The sequence below is a fragment of the Microcaecilia unicolor genome, chromosome 1 (genome assembly GCF_901765095.1).
Source record: "Microcaecilia unicolor chromosome 1, aMicUni1.1, whole genome shotgun sequence".
Classification (NCBI taxonomy): Eukaryota; Metazoa; Chordata; class Amphibia; order Gymnophiona; family Siphonopidae; genus Microcaecilia; species Microcaecilia unicolor.
The window spans coordinates 173,457,903-173,476,138 of NC_044031.1; the positions used below are offsets into that span (position 1 = coordinate 173,457,903).

An 18,236-nucleotide genomic window follows, 5' to 3' on the forward strand; every position below is an offset into this window, starting at 1 on the left:
TCAATTCATATCATACTTATCTTGGAAATAAAAGTGTCCATATACTTCTGTTTGCAATCCAGTCACACTGCTCACATCCCAACAGGGGTTCCCTGTTTCGCCATTACAGACTTCTTCAGGGGAAAAAAGCTTTTCAATTAAAAAAAAAAGAAAACCCAAGATACTAATCCACAACGGGCTACTTCCTCACAGGAATTCCAGCTTTCGGCACTATCAATATGAATGTTTTTCTGGCAATTCTTCTGATACAGAAGAGTAGTGTGGAATATTTTTTGATACGTGTGATTGAAATTCTACAGGATCTTTTCAATTGTGGATTCAGCCATTTGGATTTTACACTCATGCAGTAGCTGGTACTACAGGTTACTAAAACAGTAGATGGTTCAGATTAATAGCATGTCAGATTACCACTCTCTAGTATATTACCACTCTCTAGTCTGAACACCGGTACATGGAAAAGTACCCTATAAACACATATAGCTGCAAACTTCAACCAGAATATTAATAACACGGCACATACCTGCGGAAACTCCTGAAAAGCCCCCGAAGTCTCCAGATTTCTGTCAGATGAGCCACCAATAATGAGCAAAGGCCTGGAATGGAAAGAGCATTATTCACCCTTCACACAAAAAGACAAACTTAACACAATATCCCAAGCATCAAGAGCTGCAATCTTGACAAAGTGCCTGAAGTGCCAAAGATGTGAAAAACCAACAAGTTTCACAATAAAATGCCCCATGGTATTACTGTCCTAACCAAAATGAAAGTCTGAGTGCAGTTTTTGCATGTAAAGCATAAAAACCTAATTAAAACAAATCTAAAAAAGTGGAGGACTCATGCATGCCTATTACAAAAGGGAGACACGGGAGATGGAGATGAAACTATTATAGCATCTATGATATTACACAATATCGAATTCACAAAACTACTCAGCAAGGATTCCTACTGAAGTCACTCATTAGCATTAAAACATACATCAAACTCAAAACAATCACCTAAACGTAGAGTACGGTTTCTTCAGATTTGGACGCCATACCTGCAAACCCTTAGCCCTAGGGGACGTAGTTTGCTTATTAATGCCTGATAAATCGAGGGGAACAGTGGGGGAGTGAAGGCAGCCTGGAGTTGTAGATTAAGACTAGAGCCGTATACTGCTTGCAGGGGAAGAGGGGAGAAGGTGGGAAGAGGGGGGTAGTTGGGGGTAGGACTAGGGAGGCGGGTGGAGGGAATGGAGGTTATTGAGTAATAGTGAGAATAGGATTCTGTACAAAATCACTGTCGCAATGCAGCTTCACATGGATCTTGGTGCCCTTAGTTTATGGGACCATTCAATTTGCTGGGGAATGGACGATGTGGAGAAGGGGGGTACTCCAGACATGTGGAGGTAAGAGAATGGACACATGAATCCGTTTGACTTGCGTATCATCAACACACCTCCATACATGCATAAAAGCAGGGGGGGGGGGGGCGCTGGGAGGGGGGCTGGAGGGGTTGAGTGAGGTGACTATCAATAAAAGTTTGGCATGGAGGAAGTGACGTCAGCAGCACGAATGGCTGCTTGAAACGGGAGCTCCTCAGCAACTTGTCGAGGCAATAGCAAACGAGCGGCACTAACGACCCACTCCCCAGCGAAACTATAAGAAAACGAGGGGGGAATACGAGGTGAAAGCCCAGATGGCGTCGGGGGCGGCCAAATCGGCCGAGTTGCAAGCATACGGCTTCAAACGTAGGGAGCCGAAATCGGGCCTCCTGCAAGATGGTGAGAGCACGCGCCTGACTGGAACGCAACAAGGGAGCCTAGAAGTAGCAGAATTAATGGGAGGCGACATGGAGAACATACCTCAGCAGGAAGTTTGGGCAAAACTCTGCACGTGGTTCCAGGAGATACGAATGGACTTAAAAGATTTAAAAGAGGTGCGTCAAGATATAGCAGCCCTTGGGGCGGAACTTAGAGGAGAGATGGTGGAGCTGGGCAACCGAGTAGCGGAGGTGGAGTCGGGCCTAGAGGAGAACGCGGAGGCAGTCCAGGCGCTGGAGCAGCGGGCACGAGGTCAGAGAGAGGACACCCAATTTCTACTGGACAAGGTAGAGGACCTCGAAAACAGAAGTAGGCGCTCCAATATCCGGATTCACGGCGTCCCGGAACTCCCAGAGTACATGAACTGTGAGCAGGTAGTCCAGCGTATAGCGGCTCAGCTATTATCAACGCTGGAGGACCCACGAGACCCAACTGATATCATAATTGAGAGGGCACATAGAGCGTTGGGAGGACGGAATAAGAATGCACCTAAGGACATAGTGGCCTGCTTCAAGGACTATAAAACTAAAGAAGAAATAATGAAGAAGGCGAGAGAAGCAGAGCCAGTGGAATGGGACAGTTATCCCATAGAGCTGTATCATGATCTGTCGTCCACCACGCTCAAAAGGCGGAGCGAACTGAGACCACTGACTGCCCAACTTAGGGACGAAGGGATCCGATATAAATGGCAGCATCCTTTTGCCCTGCTGTTCTTCAAGGACGGTAAGCAATGCAGAGTGGTGTCGCTGGAAGAGGCCCAAGCATATCTGGCGCAGGAAGAACCAGTTGCAGAGAGCGAGCGCTCCCAGGTAGCAGAGCGCCCAAGGAAAGTCAGGCCGAAATGGCAGCGAGTTACGCAGGGCAAGGGAAGACTGCGCAGGCAAATTTCGGAGAAGAAACTGACACAGTCTGCAGACAAGGGATGAGACTGGATTGAGCTGCTGGGAGAAGCAGACGCAATTTTGTGCTGAGTATACTTTGTATGCTTGACAAGAAGTTGTGTGTCGTTATGTTAAGACTGATAGCTAGTTGCTGAAGGTTAGACGTGACTTCCTCTATATGGACATGCCATGTATGGGTAACAGGGTATGTCATGATTGGAGGAGGGGGAAGGTAGGGAGGGGGTGGAGGGAGGGATGGGAGGGGAAAGGGCACTGGGGGGGGGATATGACTAGCGAGACAGAAATGGATAGTTATGACTGTATGCACATGTGTAACACTTAATGTGAGAGGTCTTAACACCCCCCAGAAACGTAGGCAGGTTTTTAGGGAAGTCATACGCTTAAAAGCGGATGTGCTGTTTATTCAAGAAACTCACCTAAAGCGTAATCATGAACATTTGATGCGTCATAGACGATACCCCATAGGGCATGGAGCATCCAGCTTAGATAATAAGAAAACAAAGGGGGTGCTTATAGCCTTTTCAAGCTCTCTTCCCTGGGAGGTCCATAAAGTACTAAAGGATAAAGCGGGCAGATACGTGATAGTGGTGGTATCCCTGTACAACACGTACTATACTATGGTATGCGCATATGCACCCAATGAGGGACAGGGTATATTTCTGGAGGAGCTAGAGGGGCTTTTGCTGAGATCTGCCAAGGGCCATTTGCTTGTGGGTGGGGATTTAAATCTAACAATGGACCCCTTGGTGGATAATTCGGGGGGAACAGTAACATACGCAAAAAGGGAGCGAGTAGCGCTGAAGGGATGGATGGCACGGTGGGGGCTGATAGACCTCTGGAGAGAGTCTCACGGGTCAGAAAGGAATTACACTTACTTCTCCCCCAAGTACAACACATACTCTAGGATAGATTATTGGCTGGGGGATGGTCTGATACGGGAAAAAATGATGGAGGTGGTTATTAAGCCTAGAACCTGGTCTGACCATTCCCCTGTGGTGCTGACTATGAAGATAAGTGAAGGGGGTAAACAGCGGAGGCAATGGCGTTTGAATGAGGCGATTCTCTTAGATCCACAGAATATATCTGCAATTGAAAAATACATTGTGGAGTATCTCCAGTTTAATGATACGGGAGAGGTGCATCCGGTGAGCCTATGGGAGGGATTTAAAGCAGTTTTACGGGGACAATTAATAGCTCTTAAGGCACATTTGGACAGGACGAGGGTAGAGCGGGAAACCTCCCTTAGGGTGGAGTTGGCAGAAATGGAGAGATCGCATAAAGCAGACCCGAATGATAGTATGAAGGCAGGAGAGCTACATAATCTTAGAGCCCAACTTAATGACCTACAAATGGCAGAGATCGCGATGCAACTACAACAAACACAACAAGAACACTTTGAATTTGGGAATAGAGCCAGTAGGTTGCTCGCGCTAAAACTTAAAAAACAGGCCCAACGTAACGCCATCTCGAGCATAAAGAATGAGTCGGGGGAACAATATACCCAAACAGAGAAAATAAAGGAAGTGTTCTGGGAATTTTATACACGACTGTATCAGTCGGAACGGGTGGCATTGCCAGAGGAAGTAGCCCATTATCTGCAGGGGATGGAATTCCCGGGGGTGTCTAGGGGGGAGCTGGAGGAGCTATCGAACCCTGTGACCTTGGAGGATATAGAGAAGGCAATCGCCGACCTCCCTAATAATAAAGCCCCGGGCCCAGACGGATCCCCCATTCGGTTCTATAAATTATTCTCCAAGTGGATAGCGCCCCTATTGCTAAGGGTAATTGCCTCTTTTGATGAAGCTCAGGAACTTCCGAGCTCCTGGAGAATGGCAGAGATAATCGTGATATTAAAGCCGGGGAAAGATCCAGTGCAGTGTGGGTCGTACCGACCGATATCACTACTAAATACAGATTATAAGATTTTTACCAAAATTTTGGCCAAGAGGCTGCAGGGGTTGATGCCCTCCTTGGTTCATGAGGACCAGGCGGGCTTTATCGCCGGACGTCAGACTTTCGACAACACCCGCTGCCTATTACACATTATTCAACAAGTTAGGGACGAGGAAGTACCGGTACTTCTGCTCTCGGTCGACGCAGAGAAGGCGTTTGACCAAGTGGAATGGCCCTTTTTGTTCGCAGTATTAAGGCAGATAGGGGTAGGAGGCAAGTTTTTGAAGTGGCTCCGACTACTATATACCAAGCCAATGGCAGCGATCAAGATTAATGGTTCACTTTCTAAACCTTTGGACTTGGGTAGGGGCACAAGGCAGGGATGTGCGATCTCTCCATTATTATTTGCACTCTCAATCGAACCATTGGCCAAGAGAATCCGAGAACACGGGGAAATAAAAGGGGTGGTAAGGGGTAAGCGAGAGCATAAAATTATGCTCTTTGCAGATGATATCTTGTTGACCTTAGCGCATCCTCGGCAGTCTTTAAAGCGAGTAATAGAGGTTATGACACAGTATGGGCAATTGTCTGGATTCAAAATTAATATCAATAAATCAGAAATACTTAACCTTACAACACCAGTACAGGAGGCCCAGATGTTACAGAGGATGTACCCTTTTAAGTGGGCCGAGAAATCTATTCAGTATCTAGGCATTCAGGTAACTGATAGGATAGAGACTATGTTCCAGGGGAACTACCCCAGAAAGCTGAAGGAGCTGTTTGAAGAATTAGACAGATGGGAAGGCATGACACTGTCATGGATGGGGAGAGTGCATGCCATAAAAATGATGTTATTGCCCAAGTTATTATATCTATTTTTGGCTCTCCCAATACCGATCCCGCGCTCCTTTTTTCAACAGCTGAATAGGAAAGTGTTTGCATACATATGGCGGAAGAGGCCACCGAGGGTGCGCAGGTCGATGATGTTTCAAACACCGTCCAGGGGAGGTATGGGAGTCCCAAATTTCCTCCTCTATTATCAAGCAGCACAGTTGCGGGTTTTGGCCAATTGGTACCCGGAAAACAACAAAAAGTGGTTACACTGGGAGAGAACATGGCTAGCTACACGATATCTGGGAAATATCCTCTGGTCCCCGGAGAGTGAGATAAGAGCGGTAATCCGCAGAGTCCCGGTGGGCTTAAATCATTTATTGACAACCTGGTTACAGGTGAGAAGGAGGGTGTTCCCGGATAGAAAGTACTTCTTACAAATGGCTATCTGTAGAGCTCCAGGGTTCCCACTGGGAGAGTCTGAGAAAGTCTACCAGGACTGGGCACGCAAAGGGCTGTATAGGTTGGGGCAGGTGTGGGAACAGGGGTCGATAAAGGAGTTTGCTGAGCTGCAAGAAGAGTATGGCCTAGAGGAGCGCGACTTGGTGTTCTACCACTGTTTAAGGAACTTCCTACGCCGGCGCGCAGGGGAGGAATTGGATCTGGTGGAAACAGGATTAGAGAGAGCAATTAGAGAGGGAAGGGGGAAAGGAAGTGTAACTAGAATATACAGGGCACTGCTCTTGCTTGTGGCCCCGCAGGATTACTATGTTCATAGGTGGGAGCAGGAGCTGCATAGGACCTTCCCCTCGGGTGACTGGATGCATATCTTTAGATCTTTGTTGAAACCCTCAATCGCACAACCACTAATTGAAAATGGGTATAAAATTTTTTACTGGTGGTACTACACGCCGGTAAGGCTTAAACGGATATACCCGAGCCTGTCAGCGGAATGTTGGCGAGAGTGTGGGTCACAAGGGACATTTATGCATATATGGTGGGATTGTCCAAAGGTGAGAGAGTACTGGGCACGGGTGTTGCACATGGTTTATACGATTCTTAAGGTGCAATACCCAGGGCGAGTTGAATGTTGCCTGCTACATCTTAGACCCCCGGGAGTGAAGGCCCGCTTGCACAAATTGGCCGTGCAATACTTTGTAGCAGCAAAAATTGAAATAGCTCGGGCCTGGAAACAGAAAAACACACCATCATTACAGTTGATAACTCGAAAGGTGGATTTCATCTATCAGATGTCAAAATTAACAGCTATGAGAAGGGGGCAGGTTGCATTGTTTCTAAAAATCTGGCAACCATATGAACTTATGAGGGAAGAGCTGCTATCTTCCCCGTAGTGCCTGAGGGAAGGAGGGATGGGGGAGGGTGGGCAGGGGATATATGTTTGAGCGACTAAAACAATGTTCAGTTAAGCTTTGGAAAGTTGTATGATGCGTTATGGCTATGATATGTTTTGTATTCAAAATTTTCAATAAAAATATCGTTTAAAAAAAAAAATAAAATAAAAAGTAAAAGTTTGGCATCGCTCCAGAGCTTTGATGTTCCGATACTGTTGGTGTTTTATGATATGTACTATTTCATCTAACGAGTCATTTTAAAGCTTGTGATGTCAATAAAACAGTTGAAACATAATGTTAACAATCGCTGAAAATAAAAAGTTGTAAAGAGGGGAGGGGGGAGGAGAAAATGGAAAAAGTGTTCGACGATGTTGAATATGTTGTTGGTATGTTGATTTGTATACTGATCCATGCTGTATGAATACTCCAAGTTGAAGTTACACAACCAGGTCCAAAATTATGTATTAGCTAGATGAGCTACAGCTTAGGGCCTCATATTACAAGAGGCCTCATTATTATTATGCATTAATTTTAGTAACAATAAAAATGTATGTAAATATAGTGTTTTATGCATATTCTTTCACAAGCATGAAAAACTAATAAACAGTTAGAATTATGGCAGTTTAAATTTAATGTGAAGAGAAGAGAGATGCACTTGGATCTGCAAAAATCCAAAGGAGATCAGCAAGATTGGAGGCCAGAGACTGATCAGTACAGCTCAGGAGAAAGACCATGGGGTGAGAGTGTCGGAGGATCTCAAAACAGCAAAACAATGTGGCAAGGAAATGCCTGTAGCTAGAAGGATACTAGGCTGCACAGAGAGGTATAACCAGCAGAAGAAAGGAGGTGTTAATGCCCCTGTAGAAGTTGCTGGCGAGACTCTACTTGGTTTCCAAAACTGAACACAATACTCTAGCTTCACTAATGACAAAAAAAAACAAACTTGAAACTGTTCAGAGAAAAGTGACAGAAATGATATGATGTTTGTGCCAAATGACGTACAAGAACAGATGTGAGGACCTGAATAAGTATACATTAGAGCAGTGGTTCCCAAACCCCAGCCAGTCAGATTTTCAGGATATCCACAATGCATATTCATGAGAGAGATCTGCATGCAGTGGATGTGCTGTCGGCTCTGCTGCCCCTGGAACAGGAATTTGACGTCAGAAGGAACAGAGGACAGCAGAGCTGACTTTGCATGCCTGAAGGCTGCTGCGGCCCCGCGCTTGCTTTTCTTGTTTTGCCATGGCTGCTGCTCATCGAGAGAAGCAGCAGTGGCCAAGAAAAATTGGGCACTGGGTGGGAAGGGGAAGGGGGAAAGGGCGTGGAGAGGGAGACAGAAGGTGCTAAATGGAGAGAGCAGAGGGGAGAAAATGAAAGAAGAGTGGGGACGCTGGATGGAAGAGGAGTACAAAGAGAGGGATTAGTGGAAAGATGGGGAGAGAAAGAGGGAACATGGAAAAGGACAGAAGAGAAGCTGCAGAGGAGAAGAATGGGGAGAAAGGGGGAGACCCTGGCTGCTCAAAGGAAGAGAGAAAGAGGGAAGATGCTGAAAGGATGGAAGGATAGGCAAGAGAGAAAGAGGGAAGACGCTGGATGGAAAGGGGGGAGAGAATAGAGCTAGTGAAAGAGTGGAGAATAAGAGGAAGGGGCAAGGGGAGAACAAAGGTGAGGAAAAGATGAAAAGCCATAGGTAGATGAAGTAAAAAGAGGGAAATTAAAGAATGGATAGTAAGAATTAATTAAATCTGGACAGAGAGGCAGAAAAATAAATTGAAAACAAAGAAAAAAATAGAAAAATGACAAATGAACAGGAGACCCTGGCAAGAGAGTTAAGAGAAGATGAAGGAAAGCAGAAAGAGACTATGACCAACACAATTAGAAAAAGTAAATGGCCAGACAACAAAGGTACAGACAATAATTTTATTTTTAATTTAGTATAAAGTAATGTGGTAGCTGTGTTACTAAAAGGTTAATAAATGCAAATAAAACACAAAATAGAAAATAAGGTGATACCTTTATATTGGACTGATTTTAATACATTTTTGATTAGGCTTCAGAGACCAACACTTCCTTGTTCAGGTCAGGAGAGGATACTGTAACAGCAGTATACTGTCCTGACCTCAGGCAGAGGTTTTGGCCTTTGCAAGCTAATTGAAAAGGGTATTAGGCTAGTACAATAAAAAGATATGATCTTATTTTCCATTTTCAAGTGCCTGAACTGAGCATATGCAGGAGGTCTGGCATCGGTGGTTGAAGCACACTGCCAACTGCTGCACTGCTCAAACAGCATGGTAGGAGGCTCATGCAGCAGACCTCTTCAACTAGCAGGGCTGGGGCAGCTCTGCAAGCAATTCACCCAGTGCCACAATTTTGGAGTGGGCTTAAGCTCGAAGTGGACGTGGACGTGAGGATCGCCTGGTGACTTGCCTGCCTGGTGCGAAGGTGGTGGACCTCACGCGTCATCTAGATAGGATTTTATATAGTGCTGGGGAGGAGACGGCTGTCTTGGTACATGTGGGTACTAATGACATAGGAAAATGTGGGAGAGAGGTTCTGGAAGCAAAATTTAGGCTCTTAGGTAGAAAGCTGAAATCCAGATCCTCCAGGGTAGCATTTTCTGAAATGCTACCTGTGCCACGCGCAGGGCCCAAGAGACAGGCAGAGCTCCAGAGTCTCAATGCGTGGATGAGACGATGGTGCAGGGAGGAGGGCTTTAGATTTGTTAGGAACTGGGCAACATTCTGGGGAAGGGGGAGCCTATTCCGAAAGGATGGGCTCCATCTTAACCAGAGTGGGACCAGGCTGCTGGCATCGGCGTTTAAGAAGGAGATAGAGCAGCTTTTAAACTAGAAATGGGGGGAAGGCCGACAGTCGCTCAAAAGAGCATGGTTCGGGATAAGGTATCTTTCAAAGATATCACCATAACAGGGAAGATAGAGTATCCTGATAGTGAGGTTGCAAAAGAGATTGTAGTAGATCGGGTATCTTTAAATAACAATAAAAATCAGACAAAAGATTGCCAATTAATACTGTCAAGTACTAAGCATGATGTACTTAGGAACAACAAACATAGTTTGAAATGTCTATATGCGAATGCCAGGAGCCTAAGAAATAAGATGGGGGAGTTGGAATATATTGCACTAAATGAAAAATTAGATATAATAGGCATCTCTGAGACCTGGTGGAAGGAGGATAACCAGTGGGACACTGTCATACCGGGGTACAAATTATATCGTAGTGATAGGGTGAATCGGATTGGTGGAGGGGTAGCATTGTATATTAACGAGAGCCTTGAATCAAATAGATTGAAAATTCTGCAGGAAACAAAACACTCCTTGGAATCACTGTGGATTGAAATTCCATGTGCAAAGGGGAAAAGGATAGTGATAGGAGTGTACTACCGTCCGCCTGGCCAGGACGAACAGACGGATGCGGAAATGTTAAAGGAAATCAGGGACGCAAACAAACTGGGCAACACAATAATAATGGGGGATTTCAATTACCTGCATATAGACTGGGTTAATGTAACATCTGTACACGCAAGGGACATAAGATTTCTTGATGAAATCAAGGACAGCTTCATGGAACAGCTAGTTCAGGAGCCGACAAGAGAAGGAAAAATACTAGACTTAGTCCTTAGTGGTGCTCATGATCTAGTGCAGGGGGTAACGATACGAGGGCCGCTTGATAACAGTGATCATAATATGATCGGTTTTGATATTGGCATTGAAGGAAGTGAAACTAGGAAATCAAGTACGCTAGCGTTTAACTATAGAAAAGGTGATTACGACAAAATGAGAAAAATGGTGAAAAAAAGACTGAAAGGAGCAGCTCGCAGAGTAAAAACTTGCATCAGGCGTGGATGCTGTTTAAAAACACCATCCTGGAGGTTCAGGACAAATATATTCCACGTATTAGAAAAAAGGGAAAAAAGACTAAACGTCAGCCGGCGTGGCTAAACAGTAAGATAAAGGAAATCATTAGAGCCAAAAAACAATCCTTCAGAAAGTGGAGAAGAGAACCAACTGAAAGTAACAGGATAGATCATAAGGAATGCCAAGCCAAATGCAAAGCGGAGATAAGGAGGGCAAAAAAGGACTTTGAGAAGAAATTAGCGTTGGAAGCAAAAATACATAGTAAAAATTTTTTTAGATACATTAAAAGCAGGAAACCGGCCAAAGAGTCGGTTGGGCCGCTGGACGAAAATGGTGTTAAAGGGGCGATCAAGGAGGACAAAGCCGTAGCGGAGAAATTAAATTAATTCTTTGCTTCGGTCTTCACCGAGGAGGATTTGGGGGGGACACCGGTGCCGGAAAGAATATTTGAAGCGGGGGAGTCGAAGAAACTAAACAAATTCTCTGTAACCTTGGAGGATGTAATGGGTCAGTTCAGCAAGCTGAAGAGTAGTAAATCACCGGGACCTGATGGTATTCATCCCAGAGTATTAATAGAACTAAAAAATGAACTTGCGGAGCTACTGTTAGAAATATGCAATCTGTCCCTAAAATCGAGTGTAGTACCGGAAGACTGGAGGGTAGCCAATGTTACTCCGATTTTTAAGAAGGGTTCCAGAGGAGATCCGGGAAATTATAGACCGGTGAGTCTGACGTCAGTGCCGGGCAAGATGGTGGAGGCTATTAAGAATAAAATTGCAGAGCATATACAAAAACATGGACTGATGAGACAAAGTCAGCACGGATTTAGTGAAGGGAAGTCTTGCCTCACCAATCTAATGCATTTTTTTGAGGGGGTAAGCAAACATGTGGACAATGGGGAGCCGGTTGATATTGTATATCTGGATTTTCAGAAGGCGTTTGACAAAGTGCCGCACGAAAGACTCCTGAAGAAATTGCAGAGTCATGGAATCGGAGGTAGGGTATTATTATGGATTAAGAACTGGTTGAAAGATAGGAAGCAGAGAGTAGGATTGCGTGGCCAGTATTCTCAGTGGAGGAGGGTAGTTAGTGGGGTCCCGCAGGGGTCTGTGCTGGGTCCGTTGCTTTTTAATGTATTTATAAATGACCTAGAGATGGGAATAACTAGTGAGGTAATTAAATTCGCCGATGACACAAAATTATTCAGGGTCGTCAAGTCGCAGGAGGAATGTGAACGATTACAGGAGGACCTTGCGAGACTGGGAGAATGGGCGTGCAAGTGGCAGATGAAGTTCAATGTTGACAAGTGCAAAGTGATGCATGTGGGTAAGAGAAACCCGAATTATAGCTACGTCTTGCAAGGTTCCGCGTTAGGAGTTACGGATCAAGAAAGGGATCTGGGTGTCGTCGTCGATGATACGCTGAAACCTTCTGCTCAGTGTGCTGCTGCGGCTAGGAAAGCGAATAGAATGTTGGGTGTTATTAGGAAGGGTATGGAGTCCAGGTGTGCGGATGTTATAATGCCGTTGTATCGCTCCATGGTGCGACCGCACCTGGAGTATTGTGTTCAGTACTGGTCTCCGTATCTCAAAAAAGATATAGTAGAATTGGAAAAGGTACAGCGAAGGGCGACGAAAATGATAGTGGGGATGGGACGACTTTCCTACGAAGAGAGGCTGAGAAGGCTAGGGCTTTTCAGCTTGGAGAAGAGACGGCTGAGGGGAGATATGATAGAAGTGTATAAAATAATGAGTGGAATGGATCAGGTGGATGTGAAGCGACTGTTCACGCTATCCAAAAATACTAGGACTAGAGGGCATGAGTTGAAGCTACAGTGTGGTAAATTTAAAACGAATCGGAGAAAATTTTTCTTCACCCAACGTGTAATTAGACTCTGGAATTCGTTGCCGGAGAACGTGGTACGGGCGGTTAGCTTGACGGAGTTTAAAAAGGGGTTAGATAGATTCCTAAAGGACAAGTCCATAGACCGCTATTAAATGGACTTGGAAAAATTCCGCATTTTTAGGTATAACTTGTCTGGAATGTTTTTACGTTTGGGGAGCGTGCCAGGTGCCCTTGACCTGGATTGGCCACTGTCGGTGACAGGATGCTGGGCTAGATGGACCTTTGGTCTTTCCCAGTATGGCACTACTTATGTACTTATGTACTTATGTGGGGGGGGGCAAGACCCCCTCGCAGTTATGTCCCTGGGGGGAATAGATGCTGGATTGGGGGTGTAATAGAGTGAACACTTCCTCTTACCCAACTCCTGCTGTCACTGGTGTAAATAAAACATTTTCTGGAATGGCCATGGGATTGAGGTGTGCCAGAGGCGCAGCCATGAGGTAGAGTGGGGTGGGGCTGGGGTGTGTACTAAAATCTCCCTCTCAAAAAATCGGGACCCCCTTGGCACCTCTGTGCACTCAGGACATGTGACAGAGATAAGCTTCCTTCGCTGGCTGCTTATTGTAATTTTCTTTTCCCTCTCTCTCTCTGTGATTGTTGTAAACTGCTTCGATAGCATTCCAATATGCAGTATATTAATAAACTTGGAAACGAACTAAATTCAGCTCTGTATACAATCTAATGCTGTTTTGCCCATTGCTCTGTACAGTTTACAGCCGAAGTAATGCCTACTTACTGCAGTAAGTTTTCATTTTTAACACAGACTGGGAAACAACGTCCCTACAGGGTATAGACTAGCAGAGATGGCCAGGTTTAAGGAAGTTGTACTGGGTCAAGAAAAAGATCTGGCAGACAGGAAAAGAGGAAGCAAGGAGATGGTGCTGTACCCTAAATGGTATAATTGGCAGATAATGAAATGATTCAGAAGGAAAATGAGATGCAGATGAGTTTAATTTGTGATCTATTCAGTTTCTGCAATATGACTATTCATAAAGTGGCCCACTGGAAAAGGTGTGAAAAGCAGAATATATTGCTCCTGTTGCTGAGAGATAACTACATCTCAACCATAGCATGTTTCTGGGTAAAGTCAGTTATCTATCCAGTATGTGTACAAGCATAACACAGGGAAAATACCTAACAGTGTGCTGTAAATTACAATACACAACTGCCAAGAATTAACATTATATTTTTTTATTTTAATATCACAACATCCTCTTACTGGGAGAGCAGCTGTACTTTTGGTACGGTAGGAAACATTTCATAGTTCAAATTAATTCACAGAATTGAACTGCAGTTCTTCAGTATGAATGAGATCAAATCAGTTTATATTTAGTTTCAGGCCTGCTCAAGTGCAGTGTCACAGTACTAAAAAGACTTGTTGGGTTTTGCTAAGCACCTCCTATCAACGAAATTGAGGTGCTTTTATAACAAAAAAAGTTTGTTTTTTTCAGTTATACTGTAGGTTTAAAAGACATTTATTACCAATTATTCTATTTACACAAGGAGGCCATTTCATTAACCTTTCACCAGGACAGCCGGCCTCTATAAACAGAACTAAAGTGATTTCATGCCGAGTCTGCCTAGTCCTGCCCCCATAAACCTTGCTTTGCAAACAATGCCAAAATCTTTGCTTGAATCTCTCAGGATTGAATACATTAAAAACAAAATAGTAAAAAAAAAACTTGCAGAATTAACTTTTCAAGTTCAGTCTTTTAGTGGAACTTGCTAACAGAATCACATGGGAATCAAGAACTCCTAGACTTCCTGCAACTTTGCAGTAGTTCTGAAGGGTGCAAAAGAAACATTTCCAATGGCCAACTAAAACAAATGATCTGTATACTACAATTTTAGACAAATATATTTCTAAAGCTACAGACACAGTATTTAAAGTAATACTATTCCAGCCCCGACATACACTGCATGTGTAGTTTGTTAAGAAGTGAACAGCAGTGGTGGGAGAATTTAACATACTTTTGTATATTTAAAAGTGCTTGCCTGAATTGTTTTGCAATTGATTTTCTACTTGTTGGTCAATGCATAAGTTATATATAAAAAAGAATTAGCTTACCAGCAATTCATGTTAGCATTTGCCATTCCACTCAGAGCATTGATGAGACCTGGCCCAGAAACCACGAGGCACACACCTGGTCTAGAGAAAAACAAAAAAAACACAACACAAGAAAAAAGGCAGCCACAGCTGAGACAAACAGAGGTGTGCACTCAAAATCAATCTTGAGTCCTGGGATCCAAAGCATGTACGAGTCTTAGTTATGTCTGTGTGAACTGCTCCTCGTCAGTTGCAACCTAGCCCACTTCTAGAAAAAGTATGTGCCCAGCACCTTCCAGAAATGCCCCAAGCACCTCGCTCACCTGCCTGTTAGATATCCGACAGCAGAGGCAGCATAACAAGCCTGGAGAAAGACAACAAAAATTAGTCCGTCAGTTGTGCATGTGAGACATATTGATGGTAATTTTCAAACTTCTTCCATGGATATAAGGAGAGCTTGAAATTGAAAACAAAAAAAAGAGAGAGAGAATAACAAAAATTAGCCTTTGCATCCAACAGCATTTTTTTTAATTGGCCCAATGTCAATGAACTACCTCAGAAATTGATTTTGTAGAACTGGAATTCCTGTATCCCACACATGGTAATGGAATTCAAACATGAGTGGGATAAACACAAAGGAATCCTGTTTAGAAGGAATGGATCCATGGAATCTTAGCGGAGATTAGGTGGCGACGCCGGTAACTGGAAACAAAACGGGAGCTGGGCAGACTTCTACGGTCTACGCCCTGATCGTGACTGAATAGATAGGGATGGGCTGGAGTGTAAATTTTAATGGGCTTCGATGTTAGCTTCAGAACTTAGTACAAGAACAGTACTGGGCAGACTTCTATGGTCTGTGCCCTGAGAAAGGCAAGGACAAATCAAACTCGGGTATACATATGAAGTACCACATACCATGTAAAATGAGTTTATCTTGTTGGGCAGACTGAATGGACCGTACAGGTCTTTATCTGCCATCATTTACTATGTGTTACTATGTATACTTTAAACACATAAACATCTTATTGACAAAAGCTCATGTTGTATCTGGATTGGGACTGTATTACAGGAACCAATAACATAGCCACAAGTCCATTTCTGGTTGGGCCCATGCATTTCCTCTCTGCCTTGTCCCTCCCACCCCCCAGGTTACAATTAACACTTTGGATGGAGGGTATGACCAAGCCCCGCCAACTGAAGATGTCTCTGCATGAGCTCCCTGTGCCATTTGAGCAGTGGGGAAGTTAGCAGCGTGCTTCCATCCATCAATGCCAGCACTCCCTGCGCATGCTCATTTGGCACGGTAGGGAAGGGGAGGTTGGGCAGAGAACATCTTCAGCCAGAGGAGCTTGGGCACCTCCACCAGCAACACCAACCATGTGTGCTGCTGCTGGGTGAGCTTGGACCCAAAAGTGAATAATGGCTGGCCCTAAGGGAGTGCAGCACCCAACAATCCAGTGGGCAACATGGAACCTCCTCTGGACTGGCCCAGATCATTCCACATACTGCAGCAGCTGCAGTTCCTGCCTCACTAATGCTCTTGCAAATGGCAACTAATTTTATATATATATATTGAAGGTAGGGCACTGCACCCCTCAAACTCCAACTCCCTCCCACCAGTAATACAGTAGTGGTGGGAGAATTTAACATATTTTTGTATATTTAAAAGTGCTTGCCTGAATTGTTCTACAATTGATTTTCTACTTGTTGGTCAAGACTGATGCTTCATTTACCAATGAGAACATAAGAAAAGCCTTGCTGAGTCAAACCAAGGTCCATCAAGCTCAGCATCCTGCCTCTGACAATGGCCACCCTGAATCACAAGTATCTGGTAGATCCTAGAAAAGTAATCTATTTCCTCTAGTTTATTTCCAGGGATGAACAGTGGCTCTCCCAAGTCTACCTAGCTAATAAATTTTGCATGGACACAACCAACCATTCCTTACTTAAACTGTTCCATCCCACTCCATTTTATAAACTTCCATCATATTCCTTCTTAGTTGCTTTCTCCAAATTAAAAATCCCTAATCTGTTTGGCCTCTCTTCTATCTCCATCATTTTTGTCACCCTTCTCTGAACTTTTTCTAGTTCTGCTATACAGCCAGAACTGCACACACTCTCAAAGCACAAACAAATCAAGGACTATCCAGAGGAATACTGATTCTGTTTTATTGCCCAACCTTTTTTGCATAATCCCTAACATTCTATTTGCTTATTTAAATTTAAGTGAACAGATGGCAATGACCACATAGCTTATTCACTCTGTTAAACCTACACTTCCAGAACAGCAGTACAAGTCTGCAGCTTTTCAGTTTGTCCAAATTTCTCATCACACGGTGTGACAAAAATAATAAAATCAGACTCAAGCAGGGAAGGGAGTTTCAGCCACTGCTCAACAGGCCAACTACGGTAGAAGTTCAAAAAGTTGCGTTATTTTAAGTTGTTTTATAAAAAGCAATATAGACAGCTAGGAGAAATTACGTCTTACCTGATCATTTTCTTTTCTTTAGTCCTACCAGACCAGTCCAGACAAGTGGGTTGTCTGTAGATCAGCAGATGAAGACAGAGAAAAAAAAAAGTAGTTTTTTGTGAGATGCCCTTTAAGGGTATTGAGCAGCCATGGAATGTTCAGTATTTCGACTAGCCAAACAGTGGTGCCTATGACCATACTATCATTCACTAATGAAAATTTGAGACAATATCAAGCTCATTTTCAAAGCACTTAGCCTCCCAAAGTTCCATAGAAACCTATGGAACTTAGCCTCCCAAAGTGCTTTGAAAATATGCCTCTATGTCTCATTCAGCCCAACAGCTTTCCCAATAAAGAAGGAATATACTCTACTAACTTTCAGATATTGCACTGAGTCAGGAGGTTTGTGAGACTGAGCATATTGAAGAGAATTGAAATTTAAGTAATTAAATCTGCAAAAACAAGATATATAGAAAAAGAGAAACCCTTTGTTACTAAAACTAAAATGAATCAGGCTGGGGTTCTGGACTGGTCTGGCAAAACTAAAGGAAAGAAAATCATCAGAAAGATAATTTCTCCTTCCTTTTCATCCATACCAGACGAGGCCAAACAAGTGGGATGTAGCAAAGAAGTACCCAAGAAGGGTAGGACTAAAGACTCAAGACAAAAATTGCTTCTTTCTATACACTTGAAAAACATGTTGAGCTTGGCCAGGCAAGTGTCCAAATCAGTTTGAGAAGACATCTAACTTATTCAGCCCAAGAATAAAGTCTGACTCATTCTGCTGGTAAACAGAGTTGAAACATTCAGCCTAGGAACAGACGAGACGTATTCAGCCTGAGGATAGTAGATGACACCTGCCTGAGAAGGCTATAAATTGTGTTAGCCTGGAAACAAGGCTGAATACTCAAGAGAAATGAACACGTAACCATTACAGGTAGGAAGACAGCTGACTGCAACAGGCCTCAGAAAGAGCGATGCAGTTCTCCAACCAGAGAAGTAACAAACAGCCTTGGGAAGGCAACTGATTGAGATCACAAAGAAACCCAAGTCCCTCAGGATGGTAAGAAATTAGACAGTTAAAAAAAATAACAGACTGCCAGCTTGGGAAGGTGGTGACCGTCCACCTGGGGAGACAGACAACCATCATGATGGACATA

The 18,236-nt window shown here is 44.0% G+C and overlaps 1 protein-coding gene across 1 annotated transcript in view; it reads right to left on the bottom strand.

The window, feature by feature from the left end:
* HACL1 (2-hydroxyacyl-CoA lyase 1) overlaps nucleotides 1-18,236 on the bottom strand; it is a 150,716-nt gene that overhangs the window by 121,391 nt on the left and 11,089 nt on the right. Inside the window, exons 3-5 of the mRNA XM_030202542.1 lie at nucleotides 14,930-14,970; nucleotides 14,628-14,708; nucleotides 521-593 (exon numbers count right to left, since the gene is read on the bottom strand). Of these exons, the coding sequence (XP_030058402.1) occupies nucleotides 521-593; nucleotides 14,628-14,708; nucleotides 14,930-14,970 (195 nt within the window). The remainder of the gene's footprint in view (nucleotides 1-520; nucleotides 594-14,627; nucleotides 14,709-14,929; nucleotides 14,971-18,236) is intronic.